The sequence below is a fragment of the Oncorhynchus gorbuscha genome, linkage group LG08 (genome assembly GCF_021184085.1).
Source record: "Oncorhynchus gorbuscha isolate QuinsamMale2020 ecotype Even-year linkage group LG08, OgorEven_v1.0, whole genome shotgun sequence".
Taxonomy (NCBI): domain Eukaryota; kingdom Metazoa; phylum Chordata; class Actinopteri; order Salmoniformes; family Salmonidae; genus Oncorhynchus; species Oncorhynchus gorbuscha.
The window spans coordinates 37,328,781-37,350,905 of record NC_060180.1 but is presented as its reverse complement, the minus strand read 5'-3'; the positions used below and the strand labels follow the sequence as shown (position 1 = coordinate 37,350,905).

General features: G+C 43.5%; 1 protein-coding gene across 1 annotated transcript in view; it reads left to right on the top strand.

Annotated features, from left to right (window-relative positions):
• The first annotated feature begins 1,541 nt into the window (after positions 1-1,541).
• Positions 1,542-22,125, top strand: part of psmb5 (proteasome 20S subunit beta 5) — a 34,754-nt gene continuing 14,170 nt past the window's right edge. The window contains 3 exon segments of the mRNA XM_046357727.1: positions 1,542-1,562; positions 1,726-1,883; positions 1,885-2,021. Coding sequence (XP_046213683.1) covers positions 1,542-1,562; positions 1,726-1,883; positions 1,885-2,021 — 316 coding nt within the window.

The following is a 22,125-nucleotide window of genomic DNA, read 5'->3' as shown; positions in this document are numbered from 1 at the left end:
AGAGAACGCACACTTAGATTCACACAGGACACCGAATAGGACAGGAGAAGTACTCCAGATATAACAAACTGACCCTAGCCCCCTGACACATAAACTACTGCAGCATAAATACTGGAGGCTGAGACAGGAGGGGTCAGGAGACACTGTGGCCCCATCCGAGGACACCCCCGGACAGGGCCAAACAGGAAGGATATAACTCCACCCACTTTGCCAAAGCTCAGCCCCCACACCACTAGAGGGATATCTTCAACCACCAACTTACCATCCTGAGACAAGGCTGAGTATAGCCCACAAAGATCTCCGCCACGGCACAACCCAAGGGGGGGTGGGCAACCCAGACAGGATGACCACAACAGTGAATCAACCCACTCAGGTGACGCACCCCCTGCAGGGACGGCATGAGAGAGCCCCAGTAAGCCAGTGACTCAGCCCCTGTAATAGGGTTAGAGGCAGAGAATCCCAGTGGAAAGAGGGGAACCGGCCAGGCAGAGACAGCAAGGGCGGTTCGTTGCTCCATAGCCTTTCCGTTCACCTTCCCACTCCTGCGCCAGACTACACTCAATCATATGACCCACTGAAGAGATGAGTCTTCAGTAAAGACTTAAAGGTTGAGACCGAGTTTGCGTCTCTGACATGGGTAGGCAGACCGGTCCATAAAAATGGAGCTCTATAGGAAAAAGCCCTGCCTCCAGCTGTTTGCTTAGAAATTCTAGGGACAATTAGGAGGCCTGCGTCTTGTGACCGTAGCGTACGTGTAGGTATGTACGGCAGGACCAAATCAGAGAGATAGGTAGGAGCAAGCCCATGTAATGCTTTTTAGGTTAGCAGTAAAACCTTGAAATCAGCACTTGCTTTGACAGGAAGCCAGTGTAGAGAGGCTAGCACTGGAGTAATATGATCAATTTTTTTGGTTCTAGTCAGGATTCTAGCAGCCGTATTTAGCACTAACTGAAGTTTATTTAGTGCTTTATCCGGGTAGCCGGAAAGTAGAGCATTGCAGTAGTCTAACCTGGAAGTGACAAAAGCATGGATTAATTTTTCTGCATCATTTTTGGACAGAAAGTTTCTGATTTTTGCAATATTACGTAGATGGAAAAAAGCTGTCCTCGAATTGGTCTTGATATGTTCTTCAAAAGAGAGATCAGGGTCCAGAGTAACGCCGAGGTCCTTCACAGTTTTATTTGAGATGACTGTACAACCATTAAGATTAATTGTCAGATTCAACAGAAGATCTCTTTGTTTCTTGGGACCTAGAACAAGCATCTCTGTTTTGTCCGAGTTTAATAGTCCATTTCAGATATTTTCTCATTGCTCGAGACCGGTGAGTGTCATTCAAAGCGATGATGTCTGAGTCGGGGTCATGATGTGCATCACTTTGGAGTGGACACCCACCTGTCTTGAGCAAGGAGAGAAGAAACAGACGAAATGGCAGCGTGCGCATTGTTGGATTACCTCATGGAGCAAAAATGGCTGCACAGGCTTTACACTCAACTGTAATGGGTATGGAGTATTCACATATCACGATACTATTCTGTAGCTACATGGTCCTGTCCAGGGCTCATGTTAGTAAGTATACATTACATGCTGGCCTGCACTTTGTTCATGAGAATTTGTATCCTTCAAAAAGTGGATACAATTCTGACGCTAGTAAGGCCACCAATCTCAAGTCAAGTGCAGCTGGCCCTCCCTAACTAACCTAAAATCCCATTTGTCATCATTCCACAGTTCCAACATGGAGTCATCGTGGCAGTGGACTCTTGGGCCACTGCTGGCACCTACATCGCCTCCCAGACTGTGAAGAAGGTGATAGAGTTCAACCCCTACCTGCTGGGCACCATGGTTGGAGGTGCAGCTGACTGCAGCTTCAGGGAGCGCTTGCTTTCGTGTCTACGAGCTCCGCAACAAGGAGTGCATCTCTGTGGGAGCCACCTCCAAGCTTCTGGCTAACATGGTATAGCAGTACAAAGGCATGGGCCTCAGCATGGACACCATGGTGTGTGGCTGGAACAAGAGAAGGCCATGTTAATAGTTTCATACACCTGAGCACACATTAGTAACCCCAATAGACTTGAACCCCATTCATGCATGTATATGTTTAAACCACCATCAGCTGATCTATGTACGCACTGTTTTTCACATACTCAGACCAAGGGTAGCAATATGAGCATGATTTAGTAGCTGCTCAGAGCGTAGGATATCTTTATTGTATCATATTTCCTAATAGGAGTAATTAGCAGTGACTGAGCAAACCTCCCGTCTCTGCTAAACACCGGATTAAGTACAGTTTTTGTCGGCTGCCACTAGATAGCACTGCTACCCCACTCTTGTTTACCTGTTGTGGATTTGACTTGTGCTTTTGGATACTGTGCAGTAAGAGGCAGTACATCACTGGAGATGTGCTTAAAGAGGGCTGCACAGTGACACCATAATGGGAAATCAATAAGGCTGGGACTGTGGGCCAGGGAGTGCCGGCGCGGTGATGGACGCAGGGTCTCGGCCCTTACAATTGGGTCGCATGCATAATGTTGTTCTGCTTGATCGATGAGCTTTGTTCATAGAGCGGGGGAGTATGTGTGGACAATAACTGGCCTCCAGACAGCCTGGGACCTAAGTGACACGTGTTAAATCCTGCAGTCAATCAGGAGAATAATGATCTCGGTATTAGTTCAATAGGAACGGCGGCAGCTACAATGCCAGTGATTGAATGGTGAGGTAAATGTCATGTAAATTAAATTAATCTCGATTAAGAGAAGGCTCATTAGCGGCTACAATGATGTCAAGCACAGTTATTCTGGTGATTGGGTGTCTTAAGCGGCGCGTGAAATAAATCGAATAAAGTACAGTTAAGAGCTTGACAAATATGTGAAGCCATGATACTCATTTTGGTGAAATGCTTAGTGCCTGGTTGCTAGGCAGTGAGTGCACGTACTCCACTCGTAACTAGAGAACGACCAAATATGTTTGTTTTTTAAAGGGCCGACGCAGGACACTGATCTGTGGGTGTCAAGGAGGCCGGTGGCTTGTTATTGTTATGACACATATCCTCTTTACATTTGAACGTTTTGATGATACATTTTCCCTGAGACCACCATGTATGGATGAACAAATACATTATACAACCATACAATGGATTGGACATGGTTTTTAACTACATCATGGTAATAACTTATTTGAATGGTAAACTGGGTAAATCAAGATGGTATAGGCCTACTCACAATACGGTTGAAATCATATTCTATAGGACTGTGTGCATGTCTTGAGTTATTGAGCTAATTTTGGTTGATTTCAGTGGTCTATGGGGCTACAGATGACATGACCTTTTTCCATTTAATTTGTGGTCATGTTAGGCCTTTGTCTGGCTATCTATACAAATCTCTCTGGCCAACTGACATTTCTTTTCCCCGACGAGTCTGGATGTCTTACATGCAAACACATTCAGTCCGTTCTGATTGGTCCCAGAAACCGCTGGGTTGGGCCAGAGCCACCCTACATGATGACGTTATCAACTTCTTATTTTGAAGTTGCACTAATGACTTCCAGGATGGCAGTTTCAGACTGAGTGTATGTAGCTAGACCAGCGGAATTAAATCCAGGGTGAGTCGTCAGGGAAGTTAGCCTTACTGATCAACATTTTCATAGAAGTAGCCTGTGGTCTTCTAGAGAAGACACTACTCACAAGTCATGTAGCCAGGTAGTTCAGCTCAGCAAGGGAAAGACAAGTCATTTAGCTAACAAGTACCAGTGAATTAACAACATTTATGTTGACATTCAGCTTTGAAATGGGAATATCTTGACTATTAGCTATCACAAATAAAGTTCTAGAGTAGTGAAGTGACATTACAGTGCTTCGGAAAGTATTCACACCCCTTGACTTATTCCACATTTTGTTGTTCAAAATGAAAACCTGTTTTTAGTATTCACATTCCTTGGTATGACACTCCAAATTGAGTTCAAGTCCATCCATTGAGATGTCACAACAACTCTATTGAAGTTGACAGTGCATGTCAGAGCAGAAACTATACCATGAAGTACATTGAACTGTCCATAGATATCCGAGAGAGAGTTGCGCTGAGGCATATATCTGGGGAAGGGTATAAAACTATAGATAGATAGATAGTTTCCAAGAGCACAGAGGTCTCCATTATTGGGAAATTGAAAACATATGTAACTACCCGGACTGCCTAGAGCTGGCCGTCCAACCAAAATGAGCAACCGGGCAAGAAGGACCTTGGTCAGGGAGGTGACCAAGAACTCAATGACCACTCTGACAGAACGACAGAGTTCCTTGGCTGAGATGGAAGAACCTACCAGAGGGACAGCAGGCACCACCAATCTGGGCTTTATGGGAGAGTGGCTAGATGGAAGACACTCCCGAGAAAAAGGCACATGACAACACGATTGGAGTTTGCAAAAAGGCACGTGAAAGACTGAGAGCATAAAAGGCAAAAATGTTCTGTGGTCTCATGACACAAAAATGTAACTATCCGGTCTGAATGCAAAGTGCCATGTCCGGAGAAAAATGGGTACAGCTCATCACCCGTCTAAAGCCATGCCAACCGTGAAGCATGGTGTTGGCAGCATCATGCTATGGGGATGCTTTTCAGCGGCAGGGACCGGGAGACTGGTAAGGATCGAGGGAACAATGAATGGAGCCAAATACAGGCAAATCCTTGATGAGAAGCTGCTTGAGTTTGCAAATGACCTTAGACTGGAGTGAAGATTTACATTCCAACAGAACAATGACTCCAAGCAAACTGTCAAAACAATGCTGGAATGGCTTCAGAACAATAATGTGAAAGTCCTTGAGTGGCCCAGCCAAAGCCCAGACTTAAATCCCAAGAAAAATCTGTGGAAAGACTTGAAGATTTCTGTTCACCACGCCTCCCCATCAAACTTAACAAAGATTGAGAAAATCTGCAAAGAATAGGGGGAGAAAATCCTAAAATAACAGATGTGAAAAGCTGATAGACACCCAAGATGACTCAAAGTTGTCATCGCTGCCATAGGTGCTTCTACAAAGCATTGAATACATATCTAAATGAGATTTCTCTTTTTTACTTTCAATAAACTTTTATAATATCAGGTATTAGAGGGGTTTCCGGGCCCATGACCCGATTTTGATATTTGAACATTCTCACTAACCCAACCCACCTGAGAGAAAAAAAATCAAGTAATTAACAGATTTGTTCATTTCAAAACATTCTAACAGTATTTCTGATTTGTATTCTCAACTCACCATCATATACTTTTAATGTGGGGCTCTGGCAGTCGATTGCAAATTAGTCTGACATCATTTCTTATCTCACCACCACTAATGAGACGGGTGTGCTAGACGCATAGTCGGGTTGGGCGCTTTTCAAAGTCAGGGGGTATAGTCGACAGTGCACTGTCACATCTCCCCTGTCACATCCAACCTGGATCGATATTTGTTTTTAATGCAGAGCACTGAATCAGGACCGTGAGTTTTAATGCTCTGGGGGAGACTGCACAGCATTCCCTTTGAGTCAGGAACCAAAATTCCTCCATAGTGACCGTGAATGAGTTGTCTGCAGCATTTGGTCACATGACAGCTTGATAAACTGTGGATTTCACTTACCGGCATCTCAACTGAGCCAGGATCCCATTCAAATTGATTTCGCTGATTCACTCGTATGTATAATATTTACCTTAAAAGTCAACAGTCTGATTTTTACATCCATTGCGAATGACAACAGTTACTCTCTCAATTCAACAAAAATATTTCCAATACTCCCCCTCGATAACCACCAAGCCTGAAATAGAACATTGTCATGCTCTGATCCCATTTCTCCACATAGTTTTGCGAACAGATGTGCGTGATGTAGTTTACAATCAAAGTTACTTCCTGCATATCTCCCGAGTTCTGCGCTCAGCTCTTTTGCTGCCAGTTGCTCTCGGTGTATCCATTATAGCTCAGTGGGTGTATCATACAATGCATCCATATGGCAGAGGGAGACACATTCATAACTAGAGTGCAGAGGCCTGTCTGCCGTCCCGTGATAGATGGAGCTCCATCTGTGCAAAAGCCACCATTCGATCCCATGGAATCTGTTTTTCGTCAATATAGCCTTGCAGCACACTGAACATCCCATGTGCCGTTTCATGCTCAGGAATCGTGAGATGGAACAATATGTTCTTGCGAATAGCGTCCCCGAACATGTAGCGAACAAAAGTCAACACATCTCGGCCCTCGCAGCTAACGTCCATTTAGAGAGCATACGGTGGGAAGTTTGAGTCGCTCAGTCAGTTTCCTCCTGATTGCTAGCTATAGCATCAATTCTTAGTTTCGCAGTGTTATCTGACAAAGGTATTGTGGAGAGTTTCTGTGCCTCTGCCTTCCCACACAGTGTTTTCACTATCAATTGCGGCTGGTAATATCAAAGTCTCTGCAACAGTGTTTGGTTTCATCTTCGTGGGCTTAGCCATTCACCGTGGGAATGATTCAAGTGCAACCGTCAAGTGCGGACTTCTCCTATGACCTAAGCACGCTCTCTGGTCGACTTTTGTCTTTTAGATTTGAATCATTTTCATTTTAGATTTTTTAATTAAGGTGTAACCACATTACAATGATTTTGAGAGGCAAAAAAGTACACTACATGACCAAAAGTATGTTGACACCTGCTCATCGAACATCTCATTCCAAAATCATGGGCATTAATATCGAGTTGGTCCCCCATTTGTTCAGCTATGGGCATTGGTGAGGTTGGGCGATTTAGGCCTGGGCATTCCAATTCATCCCAAAGGTGTTCAATGGGGTTGAGGCCAGGGCTCTGGGCATGTGGGGCATTGTCATGCTGAAACAAGAAAGGGCCTACCCCACTAAGTTGGAAGCACAGAATCGTCCAGAATATTATAGTATGCTGTAGCGTTAAGATTTCCCTTCAGTGGAACTAAGGGGCCTAGCACAAACAATGAAAAACAGCCCCAGACCATTAATCCTCCACCAGAAAACTTTACAGTTTGCACTATGGATTGGGGCAGGTAGCGTTCTCCTGGCATCCGCCAAACCCAGATTCCTCCGTCTTACTGCCAGATGGAGAAGCGTGATTCATCACTCCAGAGAATGCATTTCCACTGCTCCAGAGTCCAATGGCAGCGAGCTTTACACCACACCAGCCGACGCTTGGTATTGCGCATGATGATCTGCTCGGCCATTGGAAACCCATTTCATGAAGCTCCAGACAGTTTTTGTGCTGACTTAGCTTTCCTGAGGCCGTTTTGGAACTCGGTACTGAGTGTTGCAGACAATTTTAACACACTATGTACTTCAGCACTTGGTGGTCCCGTTCTGTGAGCTTGTGTAACCTACCACTTCGTGGCTGAGCCATTGTTGCACTTAGACGTTTCCACTTCACAATAACATCACTTACAGTTGGCATACCATGACGGTGCTATGTTGAAAATCATTGAGCTCTTCATTAAGGCCATTCTGCAGCCAATGTTTGTCTATGGAGATTGCATGGCTGTGTGCTCAATTTTTATTTTGTATTTTTTTAAATATACTTTTTTACACCTATCAGTAATGGATGTGGCTGACATAGCCACATACGTTTAGTGCTCTCTCTCTCTCTCTCTCTCTGTGTGTGTGTGTGTGTGTATGTATATATATGCAATTATGTTGCAGCTTCAATATATATATATATATTGTAATTGTATTTTCTAACTCCATTTTCATATCAAGTGGGGGTTGTGACCCCTAGTTTGAGAACTGCTGGGGTATTGTGTGAGATTTCTTTTTTTGTAATCCATTTTGTATTCAGGCTGTTTAGGGATGACCCCCATTTAGTCAATTGTTTCGTCGATAAGCTGTTGGTCGACCAAGATTTCTTTAGTGGAGCAGTAGCCCATGCTGAGGGAACAAATCCATTGTGGAGGCCATGTGGAATGGCACATTCTAAAACAGGCTACTAAAATTGTATATGGTTACGCTGTAAGAACAATAAAGCAACACTAATACATTTAGTTTATAACAAATTACCTTTCTCCTCCATTGGATAGCGGTCACTGTCCGCGGTTCTGAAACACATCGGTGCGCTGTTGAATTGGCGCCTTTTCCTAGACCATGTTGCTATGTGCATAATAGCAATATCAATCCCCATGTTGGTGTTGAGAACAACGCAGCGGAGGCAGCAGCGGAGTTAGGAGACAAGTAAACAGTCCTTACCTTAATTGTCTAAGAAAAGTGTGGAGAGAGGAAACCAACTTAATTAGGTCTATAATCAACAGCCCAACTGTTAAATGTGCCTGATTTATAAAACATCCACATACAGTGCTTTCGGACAGTATTCAGACCCCGTGACTTTTTCCACATTTTGTTACGTTACAGCCTATTTAGTGTTCACACTGTTCCAAATTGTCCAAAAAATTATATAATACAATAATAATAACCTTTTTTTTTACATCTCAATTGTATTGTTATTATTATGATCATCATTATAACAATAAGTATTATATTGCAATGTCATTATAATTAGTAAATGTAGTATAGCAGTCTTGTATAACCGCCATCGAACTGTAGGCCTAAAAGCACATTCTGTTTAGTCTTAATACCGTAACTTACTTACGTCTATATTTCCGTAGTTACATATGCTTCTGTATCAATCAGCAATGTGTTAATGTCATCACACAGAATATGAGTCATTCACGATTTGAAATGCAATCAAGCATTTTAGTTTAATATAAAATAAAAATGCACACTTGAATAATTTGCGTAAATAATAATCCATTATATTTTTGAAAATTGCATTCAGGAATGAATGTGACTTTTTTTTAGTCTATGCTGTAATAAAGTATTTTCCAAAAGAAAACTTTACAAAAGACTATTTAAAAAAGTATGCTTCTCATTTATTTCGTGTTTACATTGTTCCAAACGACCAGACAAATTATATTGTAATCTAACAGCACCTGTTTGTCACACACAATATGCACACAGCACTTGCTCCTGACATGACCCTATTTTTCTTGATCTCCAGTACTTTCCAGGAATAGTCAAATGTATCTGTCTTCCCCTTTAACTCCCGAGCAACCAGTTTAACATTCGCCTTTTTTAGTTGATTTGTCATGTCCTCTGCAACCATTTTGCTGTCATTGTGTTACGGTGTTCTGAGTTTGTTATAACCAATTTATTGATGTGATTATAATAAATAGTCTATAGGTCGTGTGTGCGATGCATACATCAAATCAAATCAAATTGTATTTGTCACATACACATGGTTAGCAGATGTTAATGCGAGTGTAGCGAAATGCTTGTGCTTCTAGTTCCGACAATGCAGTGATAACCAACAAGTAATCTAACTAACAATTCCAAAACTACTGTCTTATACACAGTGTAAGGGGATAAAGAATATGTACATAAGGATATATGAATGAGTGATGGTACAGAGCAGCATACAGTAGATGGTATCGAGTACAGTATATACATATGAGATGAGTATGTAGACAAAGTAAACAAAGTGGCATAGTTAAAGTGGCTAGTGATACATGTATTACATAAGGATGCAGTCGATGATGTAGAGTACAGTATATACGTATGCATATGAGATGAATAATGTAGGGTAAGTAACATTATATAAGGTAGCATTGTTTAAAGTGGCTAGTGATATATTTACATAATTTCCCATCAATTCCCATTATTAGAGTGGCTGGAGTTGGGTCAGTGTCAATGACAGTGTGTTGGCAGCAGCCACTCAATGTTAGTGGTGGCTGTTTAACAGTCTGATGGCCTTGAGATAGAAGCTGTTTTTCAGTCTCTCGGTCCCAGCTTTGATGCACCTGTACTGACCTCGCCTTCTGGATGATAGCGGGGTGAACAGGCAGTGGCTCGGGTGGTTGATGTCCTTGATGATCTTTATGGCCTTCCTGTAACATCGGGTGGTGTAGGTGTCCTGGAGGGCAGGTAGTTTGCCCCCGGTGATGCGTTGTGCAGACCTCACTACCCTCTGGAGAGCCTTACGGTTGAGGGCGGAGCAGTTGCCGTACCAGGCGGTGATACAGCCCGACAGGATGCACTCGATTGTGCATCTGTAGAAGTTTGTGAGTGCTTTTGGTGACAAGCTGAATTTCTTCAGCCTCCTGAAGTTGAAGCGCTGCTGCGCCTTCTTCACGACGCTGTCAGTGTGAGTGGACCAATTCAGTTTGTCTGTGATGTGTATGCCGAGGAACTTAAAACTTGCTACCCTCTCCACTACTGTTCCATCAATGTGGATAGGGCGGTGTTCCCTCTGCTGTTTCCTGAAGTCCACAATCATCTCCTTAGTTTTGTTGACGTTGAGTGTGAGGTTATTTTCCTGACACCACACTCCGAGGGCCCTCACCTCCTCCCTGTAGGCCGTCTCGTCGTTGTTGGTAATCAAGCCTACCACTGTTGTGTCGTCCGCAAACTTGATGATTGAGTTGGAGGCGTGCGTGGCCACGCAGTCGTGGGTGAACAGGGAGTACAGGAGAGGGCTCAGAACGCACCCTTGTGGGGCCCCCGTGTTGAGGATCAGCGGGGAGGATATGTTGTTGCCTACCCTCACCACCTGGGGGTGGCCCGTCAGGAAGTCCAGTACCCAGTTGCACAGGGCGGGGTCAAGACCCAGGGTCTCGAGCTTGATGACGAGCTTGGAGGGTACTATGGTGTTGAATGCCGAGCTGTAGTCGATGAACAGCATTCTCACATAGGTATTCCTCTTGTCCAGGTGGGTTAGTGCAGTGTGCAGTGTGGTTGAGATTGCATCGTCTGTGGACCTATTTGGGCGGTAAGCAAATTGGAGTGGGTCTAGGGTGTCAGGTAGGGTAGAGGTGATATGGTCCTTGACTAGTCTCTCAAAGCACTTCAAAACTGTTCGCTGCTCTGGCCCCCCAATGGTGGAACAAACTCCCTCACGACGCCAGGACAGCGGAGTCAATCACCACCTCCCGGAGACACCTGAAACCCCACCTCTTTAAGGAATACCTAGGATAGGATAAGTAATCCCTCTCACCCCCCCCCCCTTTAAGATTTAGATGCACTATTGTAAAGTGACTGTTCCACTCGATGTCATAAGGTGAATGCACCAAGTCGCTCTGGATAAGAGCGTCTGCTAAATGACTTAAATGTAATGTAAATGTACGGAAGTGAGTGCTACGGGGCGGTAGTCGTTTAGCTCAGTTACCTTAGCTTTCTTGGGAACAGGAACAATGGTGGCCCTCTTGAAGCATGTGGGAACAGCAGACTGGTATAGGGATTGATTGAATATGTCCGTAAACACACCGGCCAGCTGGTCTGCGCATGCTCTGACGGCGCGGCTGGGGATGCCGTCTGGGCCTGCAGCCCGTGTCATTGGCACTGTATTGTCCTCAAAGCGGGCAAAAAAGTTATTTAGTCTGCCTGGGAGCAAGACATCCTGGTCCGTGACTGGGCTGGGTTTCTTCTTGTAGTCCGTGATTGACTGTAGACCCTGCCACATGCCTCTTGTGTCTGAGCCGTTGAATTGAGATTCTACTTTGTCTCTGTACTGACGCTTAGCTTGTTTAATAGCCTTGCGGAGGGAATAGCTGCACTGTTTGTATTCGGTCATGTTGCCAGACACCTTGCCCTGATTAAAAGCAGTGGTTCGCGCTTTTAGTTTCACGCGAATGCTGCCATCAATCCACGGTTTCTGGTTAGGGAATGTTTTTATCGTTGCTATGGGAACGACATCTTCAACTCACGTTCTAATGAACTCGCACACCGAATCAGCGTATTCGTCAATATTTTTATCTGACGCAATACAAAACATGTCCCAGTCCACGTGATGGAAGCAGTCTTGGAGTGTGGAGTCCGCTTGGTCGGACCAGCGTTGGACAGACCTCAGCGTGGGAGCCTCTTGTTTAAGTTTCTGCCTGTATGCAGGGATCAACAAAATGGAGTCGTGGTCAGCTTTTCCGAAAGGGGGGCGGGGCAGGCCTTATATGCGTCGCGGAAGTTAGAGTAACAATGATCCAAGGTTTTAGCACCCCTGGTTGCGCAATCGATATGCTGATAAAATTTAGTGAGTCTTGTTTTCAGATTAGCTTTGTTAAAATCCCCAGCTACAATGAATGCAGCCTCCGGATAAATGGTTTCCAGTTTGCAAAGAGTTAAATAAAGTTCGTTCAGAGCCATCGATGTGTCTGCTTGGGGGGGGGATATATACGGCTGTGATTATAATCGAAGAGAATTCTCTTGGAAGATAATGCGGTCTACATTTGATTGTGAGGAATTCTAAATCAGGTGAACAGAAGGATTTGAGTTCCTGTATGTTTCTTTCATCACACCATGTCTCGTTAGTCATGAGGCATACGCCCCCGCCCCTCATACATGTCACGTAAAGAGAGCAATGGCTGAGTGAATAAGGAATTATTTTCGTAAACATATGAGGGGATTTCGGTAACCAAACTTTTCAGTCAGAAATGGCTGTAATTATGTTGCAGCATCAGCAACACGGACCGCGGGATTAACACTGTTGATGTTCTGTGGTGGCTGCTGCAGCAGGGAGGAGAGACAGTGGGTGCTAGTCACCCGCTGCCATTAAAAAAAAATTTTTTTACACAGTGCAGGAAGTCTGGGCCCTGCACAATCAAATCAATTGTGGTCGGACCCGCTCTTGTCATTTGTGTCTTCATTATTTCATCAAACAGTGCACTTAAAGCATCAGACAAGCTCAGCGCATATAGATGATTTGATTTAAACACATAGGATGTCTAAGTATGGAAAAAAACACTTAACATTTCGACCAATCGATTGGTTGAAAGATCAGACGACTCTCGGTGGACCTAGATTTATTTTTGCCCCTGTGGCTGTTACACAACAAAATGTAAGAGCCCGCTTGCAGTTTGCCAAAAGGCACCTACCGAAAGGATTCTCAGACCATGAGAAACAAGATTCTCTTGACTGATGAAGATTGAACTCTTTGGCTTGAATGCCAAGCCTCACGTTTGGAGGAAACGTAGCACCGCTCAGCACCTGGCCAATACCATCCCTATGGTGAAGCATGGTGGTGGCAGCATCATGCCTGGGTGATGTTTTTCAGTGGCAGGGACTGGGAGACTAGTCAGGATGGAGGGAAAGATGAACGGGGCAAAGTACAGAGTTCCTTGATGAAAACCTGATCCAGAGCGCTCAGGACCTCAGACTGGGGTGAATGTTTACCTTCCAACAGGACAACGACTCTAAGCACACTGCCAAGACAACACAGCAGTGGCTTTGGGAAAGTCTCTGAACGTCCTTGAGTGGCCAAGCCAGAGCCCGGACTTGAACCCGATCAAACATCTCTGGAGAGACCTGAAAACAGCTGTGCAGCGACGCTCCCCATCCAACCTGACAGAGCTTGAGAAGGTCTGCAGAGGAGAATGGGAGCAACTCCCCAAATACAGGTGTGCCAAGCTTTCTACATTGTAGAATAATAGTGAAGACATCAAAACTATGAAATAACACATGTGGAATCATGTAGTAACCAAAAACAAATGTATTTCATATTTGAGATTCTTCAAAGTAGCCACAGTTTGCCTTGATGACAGCTTTGCACACGCTTGGCATTTTCTCAACCAGCTTCATGAGGTATTCACCTGGAATGCATTTCAATTAACAGGGGTGCCTTGTTAAAAGTTCATTTGTGGAATTTCTTTCCTTCTTTAATGCGTTTGAGCCAATCAGTTGTGTTGTGACAAGGTAGGGGTGGTATACAGAAGATAGCCCTATTTGGTAAAATACCAAGTCCATATTATGACAAGAACAGCTCAAATAAGCAAAGAGAAACAGCAGCCCATCATTACTTTAAGAGATGAAGGTCAGTCATTCCGGAAAATTTCAAGAACTTTGAACTTTTCTTCAAGTGCAGTCGCAAAAACCATCAAGCGCTATAATGAAACTGGCTCTCATGAGGACTGCCACAGGAAAGGAAGACCCAGAGTTACCTCTGCTGCAGAGGATAAGTTAATTAGAGTTAACTGCAACTCAGATGGCAGCGGAAATAAATGCTTCACAGAGTTAAAGTAAAAAACATATCTCAACTAGGGATGCACTGATATGCCATTTTTGGCCACAACTGATATCCAATATTTTCCTTGCCAAAAAACACGCTACCAATATTGAAAATTTTAGCGGCCTTTTAAGCATCCTAGCACAGTTAAATAGTTGACACACACACATGCGTGCGCGCGTGCACACTCACTCACTCACTCACTCACTCACTCACTCACTCACTCACTCACTCACTCACTCACTCACTCATTATTTTGTTGGCATTTACGTATGTCCCCATTACCAGTAAAATATAATCAAAACCGTCCGTTTCCATCTTGTCCAGCTGTGTCTGTAGCACTTCACATAAACCCTTTTTCTTGTCTGTATCGAAGTAGCGGTCCTTGTACCTAGCATTGAGCATGGTGGCGACACAGTAAAGAGGCTCAGAGAGAATGCCACAGACTCGCTTGTTCACAGCATCTAGTAGAGTACTCTTGCAAGATTTAACCACACGGTCTGTCATCAGTTTTGTTGAGCAGGCGTTTCAATGCCATGACAGAGGGTATCATCACGTCTGCTGCAGACGCAGTTGATGAGCTTATTTCTCGAGTCAGTTGTTTAAATGAAACTCATGTCTCCGAGTTTCAAACATGTTCTCAAATGCCATTGAGATGGCAGCAGCGGTATGAGAACCAGCACATTCTTGAGCATGCAATACGACGTTCCTCTACAAAATCCTCGTCGACCCACTGGGGGCTGACAACGCTGGTCCAAATGTCAGTTGTGAAGCTAATAGCAGTGTATAGCAAGTAGCCCATAGCAAGTAGCTCATGGATGTGAGTTTCAACAATACGCTGTAACTCCGGTAGGGCAACATCTGAAAAATATCCCCTACTTAGTAATGTGTACCGGGGCTCGAGGTGCTCTACCAGTTGGCGAAAGCCAACATCATCCACAACAGTGAATGGTTGATTGTCAAGGGCAATGAATTCCATTATCTTGGCATTAATGGATTTCGCCTTTGAGTTGTCTCGCTGAAATTCTCTTACTCTTTCAAATGACTGCTCGACTTGAACTTGTTAGGTTGTTGGAAGTGTGCGTTTAGTTTTTCTGCTATTGTACAAACGCCCTTTTGTTATCTTCAATTTGAAACTTCAAAATAGATCCACATTGCAGACATTGTGGGCTAGGTTAGGAATGCTGTATTTTTCGTGCCGTCATTACGTCATCTACCTAGGTTATATAGGTATGCTATGCTTTGATATCGGTTTTGCACATCGGTGTTAAACTAGACATTGGGCCAATAGCGATGTTGGCATTTGTAGCTAATATCGTCCGATTCATATATGTTTACTAATATATCGTGCATCCCTAATCTCAACATCAACTGTTCAGAGGAGACTGCATGAATCAGACCTTTGTGGTCGAGTTGCTGCAAAGAAACCACTACTAGACATCAATAAGAAGAGGAGACTTCCTTGGGCCAAGAAACAAGAGCAATGGACATTAGACTGGTGGAAACCTGTCCTTTGGTCTGATGAGTCCAAATTTGATATTTTTGGTTCCAACCACTGCCTTAGTGAGGCACAGAGTAGGTGAACAAATTATCTCTGCAATATGTGGTTCCCACCGTGAAGCATGGAGGAGGAGGTGTGATGGTGCTTTGCTGGTGACACTGTCTGTGATTTATTTAGAATTCAAGGCACACTTAACCAGCATGGCTACGACAACATTCTGCAGCGATACGCCATCCCATCTGGTTTACGCTTAGTGGGTCTATCATTTGTTTTTCAACAGGACAATGACCCAAAACACAACTCCAGTTTATTTGAAAAAATAATCCAGAAACCTGTTTTTGCTTTGTCATTACGGGTTTTGTGTGTAGATTGAGGGGAGGAAAAAAATCAATGTCATCCATTTTAGAATAAAGCTGTAACATAACAAAATGTGGAAAAAGTGAAGGGGCACTGTAAACTTAAGTAAGACGGGATAGTGTATTGACGGCCAAATACTGCACTTTCAAACCAAACCACATAGGATTCTGGAGTGAGTCAGGGGATTTGCTCAGATAGCTGGCACTACAGTAAAGGCAAGCTGCTGCTCCCTTGTGTGTGACGCTCTGCGTCTGTTTTTGAAGCATGTTATTTTTTTCACTTTATTTTCCTCCTCGGAGCGGAGCCAGTGATGTGTTCTAGTGAGAAGGACAGACAGACATATTCAGACAGACAGAAACTGCTCATCTGTGATGCCAGCCCCTGCTCTTCTGAAGGCTGTCACTCTGACGCTCCTCAGCGTTGACGTGAAAAAGAGCTTAACCACCTGCCACCTGGCTGGTGGAGTGGAAGGCGAGGCGTTACGCCTGAACGTTCCGTTGCGCACAGCCTGCTGCCTTACTGCAGGTTTCTGTTGGCTCATGAACTTAAATTATTTTGTTCTGCCACGACAAGTGTCACCCTCATCTCCCCTCCTTATCTTCTATGCCGCTTCTCAGGAGGCACTCTCCCTCACTCTTTTTTTCATCCGATCCTGCTTTCTCTATATAGATTCCAGGTGTGATGTGAAAAAGTGTTGATGCTTTTATCCCTGCCTGGCCCAAAGAGCTGTCCTCCTCCTTCCTGTGTGCCTCTTAGCATAAGTGGTTGATTTTTAGAAAAGTCTCCCCTATTACATTTTTAACAAGTCCTTCTCAGTCTTCAGAGTCGTGGCTCAGAAAATGGCAAATTATGCCAGCGCAAAGGTAGGAGCTCAGTGATTATCAGAGGGAGGAAGGAGAAATTTGCCAGTTGAAAGCAAATGTGACTTCCTAGAGCAGTTTCTTAAAGAACAGTTCTCCAATTGACTGGCCATAACTGGCCTGGGAACTGTGCTCTGACCTGCCAGGAGGATTTGTATGAGAGATGTAAATCAAATCAAATTTTATTGGTCACATACACATTGTTAGCAGATGTTAATGCGAGTGTAGCGAAATGCTTGTGCTTCTAGTTCCGATCGTGCAGTGATATCTAACAAGTAATCTAACAATTTCACAACAACTACCTTATACACACAAGTGTAAAATAATGAATAAGAATATGTACTTGTAAATATAAGGATGAGCGATGGCCGTAGATGGTATAGTATATACATATGAGATGAGTAATGAAGGTATGTAAACATTATATAAAGTGGCATTGTTCAACGTGACTAGTGACACATTTATTACATCCAATTTTTAATTATTAAAGTGGCTAGAAATTTGAGTCAGTATGTTGGCAGCAGCCACTCAATGTTAGTGATGGCTGTTTAACAGTCTGATGGCCTTGAGATAGAAGCTGTTTTTCAGTCTCTCTGTCCCAGCTTAGATGTACCTGTACTGACCCCGCCTTCTGGATGATAGCGGGGTGAACAGGCAGTGGCTCGGGTGGTTGTTGTCCTTGATGATCTTTTTGGCCTTCCTGTGATATCGGGTGGTGTAGGTGTCCTGGAGGGCAGGTAGTTTGCCCCCAGTGATGCGTTGAGCAGACCTCACTACCCTCTGGAGAGCCTTACGGTTGTGGGCAGAGCAGTTGCCGTACCAGGCGGTGATACAGCCCGACAGGATGCTCTCGAATGTGCATCTGTAAAAGTTTGTTTTTGGTGACAAGCCAAATTTCTTCAGCCTCCTGAGATTGAAGAGGCGCTGTTGCGCCTTCTTCACCACGCTGTCTGTGTGGTTGGACCATTTCAGTTTGTCCCAGAGTCCAGGACCCTTTCAGAGAGTCCAGGACCCAGTCGCACAGGATGGGGTCGAGACCAAGGGTCTCGAGTTTGGAGGTTACTATGGTGTTAAATGCTGAGCTGTAATCGGTGAACAGCATAGGTATACATAGGTATTCCTCTTGTCTAGATAGAATATGGCAGTGTGCAGTGTGATTGCGATTGCGTCGTCTGTTGAGGCGGTAAGCAAATTGGAGTGGGTCTATGGTGTCAGGTAGGGTGGAGGTGATATGATCCTTGAAATCGATAGTTATATTTTGCTACATTATTTGTGGACGATCTATCAATATTTGACTCAAAGTATCAATAAAGAAAAATATTTACATACTATAGGTAGCGTTATCTGGCGCTAGTTGACTGTACCTGCGCCAAAACTCCAGTATTTTTCATCCTATAGCTTGCTCTCATCTTTTTAAATAGGGAGACAGCATTTTTTTTAGCACTTCTATTTCCTTGACTGATCATAATTCGTTTTCTCATGTTATCTTGTCTCTTTGCAGCAGACGTACGCTGAGTATTCAGTATACGCTGAGTATTCAGGAACACCTTCCTAATATTAAGTTGCACCCCCTTTTGTCTTCAGAACAGCCTCAATTTGTCAGGACATGGATTCTACAAGGTGTCAGAAGCGTTCCACAGGGATGCTGGCCCATGTTGACTCCAATGCTCTCCACAGTTGTCAAGTTGGCTGGATGTCCTTTTGGGTAGAGGGCCATTCTTGATACACACAGTAAAATGATGAGTGTGAAAAACCCAACAGCATTGCAATTCTTGACAAACTCAAACCGGTGTGCCTGGCACCTACCACCATACCCCCTTTCAAAGGCACTTACATATTTTGTCTTGCCAATTCACCCTCTGAATGGCACACATAAAAAAATCCATGTCTCTATTGTCTCAAGGCTTAAAAATCCTACTTTAACTTGTCTCTTCTCCTTCATCTACACTGATTGAAGTTGATTGTGTAATGACAACAATAAGGGATCATAGCATTCACCTGGTCAGTCTGTCATGGAAAGAGCAGGGGTTCCTAATGTTTTGTACCCTCAGTGTATCGCGAGCAAGACATTTTGAACATCAAATCGCAATAAAATTGCAGTATCGAAGCGCAATACATATAGAATTGTGTGAATTGCAATACATATCTTATCGGCACATAAGTATCGTGAGGTCCCTGGCAATACTAAACCTGGCAATGGTTTATTTGTTAATTATCACGATACTCAATACCATCATGATCCTCGATACTACCACCAATATCTCTACCTGTACATGATCATCTGATCATTTATCACTCCAGTGTTAATCTGCAATATTGTAATTATTCGCCTACCTCCTCATGCCTTTTGCACACATTGTATATAGACTCCCCTTTTTTTCTCTGTGTTATTGACTTGTTAATTGTTTACTCCATGTGTAACTCTGTGTTGTCTGTTCACACTGCTATGCTTTATCTTGGCCAGGTCGCAGTTGCAAATGAGAACCTGTTCTCAACTAGCCTACCTGGTTAAATAAAGGTGAAATAAATAAAAATAAATAAAAACTATGGCAAAAAAAGTATATTAGCCAAAGTCACAGAATAGCACATGATCCAGACAGAAATTCCGCTACTGATCTGTTCAGTCATTGGGCATCTTTTAGTTCATTATCATTAGATGTGCTTGCTGAAGGCAAAGTACAACTCTAGATGTGTTATTATAGAGCTCCAATGATTTAAACTATTAACACGAAACCAACTTCCAAATGTCCAGACTGCCCCAGTTCGGTTAGCTTGAGAAAATATTTTTGAAGAATTCAACTTTAAGCTATCAACTCCAAACCAACGTTGAGATGATCAGACTGCCCCTACTTAGATTTCTACGTATGCTTTTTAACTTTAACGATTTTACATTTGCAAAAATTAACATATGTTTAAAAAATACAGAGATATATACACTACCGGTCAAAAATTTTGCAACACCTTCTCATTCAAGGGTTTTTCTTTATTTTACTATTTTCTACATTGTAGAATAATAGTGAAGACATCAAACTATGAAATAACACATATGGAATCATGTAGTAACCAGAAAAGTGTTAAACAAATCCAAATATATTTTATATTTGAGATTTCTTCAAATAGCCATCCTTTGCATTGATGACAGCTTTGCACACTCTTACCATTCTCTCAACCAACTTTGAGGTAGTCACCTGGAATGCATTTCAATTAACAGGTGTGCCTTGTTAAAAGTTCATTTGTGGAATTTCTTTCCTTCTCAATGTGTTTGAGCCAATCAGTTGTGTTGTGACAAGGTATGGGGGTATTCAGAATATAGCCCTATTTGGTAAAATACATCCATTTTATGGCAAGAACAACTCAAAGAAGCAAAGAGAAACAACAGTCATCATTACTTTAAGACATGAAGGCCTAGTCAATACGGAAAATGTCAAGAACGTTTAAAGTTTCTTCAAATGCAGTCGCAAAAAACATAAAGCACTATGATGAAACTTGCTCTCACGAGGACCGCCACAAGAATGGAAGACCCAGAATTACCTCTGCTGCAGAGGATAAGTTCATTAGAGTTACTAGCATCAGAAATTGTAGCCCATATAAATGCTTCACAAAGTTCAAGTAACAGACACATCTTAACATCAACTGTTCAGAGGAGAATCAGGCCTTCATGGCCAAATTGCTGCAAAAAAAACACTACTCAAGTACACCAATAAGAAGTGTCTTGCTTGGGCCAAGAAACACGAGCAATGAACATTAGACCAGGGGAAATCTGTCCTTTGGTCTGATGAGTCCAAATGTGAAATTTTTGCTTCCAAAAATGAGACACGGTGTGGGTGAACGGATGATCTCTGCATGTGTATTTCCCACTGTAAAGCATGGAGGATGTGTTCTGGTGTTGGGGTGCTTTGCTGGTGACACTGTGATTTATTTAGAACTCAAGACACACTTAACCAGCATGGCTACCACAGCATTCTGCAGCGATATGCCATCCCATTTTGTTTGGGTTTAGTGAGACTATCATTTGTTTTTCAACTGGACAATGACCCACCACCAGGCCGTGTAAGGGCTATTTTACGAAGAAGGAGAGTAATGGAGTGCTGCATCAGATGACCTGGCCCCCACAATCCCCCGACCTCAACCAAATTGAGATGGTTTTGGATGAGTCAGAGGAAAAGCAGCCAACAAGTGCTCAGCATATGTGGGAACTCCTTCAGACTGTTGGAAAAGCATTCCAGTGATTCCAGGCTGGTTGAGAGAATTCCAAGAGTGGGCAAAGCTGTCATCAAGGCAAAGGGTGGCTTTTTGAAGAATCTCAAATATCAAAAAAGTTTAACACTTTTCTGGTTACTACATTATTCCATATGTGTTATTTCATAGTTTGGATGTCTTCACAATTATTCTACAATGTAGAAAATAGTACAAATAAAGAAACCCTTGAATGAGTAGCTTTTCTAAAACTTTTGACCGGTAGTATATTTAACAGGAAAGATATATTGACACCTAAGTCTCTTATCCAAATGTGCCCTGTATAATGCAATATATGTCACGTCCTGACCTCAGTTCCTTTTGTATGTTTCTATTTTAAGTTGGTCAGGGTGTGAGTTGGGGTGGGCATTCAATGTTTTTGTTCTATGTTTGGTATTTCTATGTGTTTGGCCTGGTATGGTTCCCAATCAGAGGCAGCTGTCAATTGTTGTCTCTGATTGAGAACCATACTTAGGTAGCCTGTTTTCCCACTCTTGTTTGTGGGTGGTTACGCACCAGAGAGACGCACTAGGCTGTCTCTCTGTCTCCTCCTGTCCAGGTGCTATATCTCACACACACTTTCACACATTAAAATCCAACAATACAGTCATGGTAAGCACAAATTGTCACACCCTGATCTGTTTCAACTGTCTTTGTGATTGTCTCCAGCCCCTCCAGGTGTCACCCATCTTCCCCATTAACCCCTGTGTATTTATACCTGTGATTCTTTGTCTGTTGCCAGTTTGTTTTGTTTTACTGGATTATTGACCCCTGTCTGCCCTGACCCCGAGACTGCCTAAAGTCCTGTACCTTACTGGATTATTGACCCCTGTCTGCCCTGACCCTGAGACTGCCTAAAGTCCTGTACCTTACTGGATTATTGACCCCTGTCTGCCCTGACCCTGAGACTGCCTAAAGTCCTGTACCTTACCCCACCTTACTGGATTATTGACCCGTCTGCCCTGACCCCGAGACTGCCTATAGTCCTGTACCTTACCCCACCTTACTGGATTATTGACCCGTCTGCCCTGACCCCGAGACTGCCTAAAGTCCTGTACCTTACTGGATTATTGACCCCTGTCTGCCCTGACCCTGAGAATGCCTAAAGTCCTGTACCTTACCCCACTTTACTGGATTATTGACCCCTGTCTGCCCTGACCCCGAGACTGCCTAAAGTCCTGTACCTTACTGG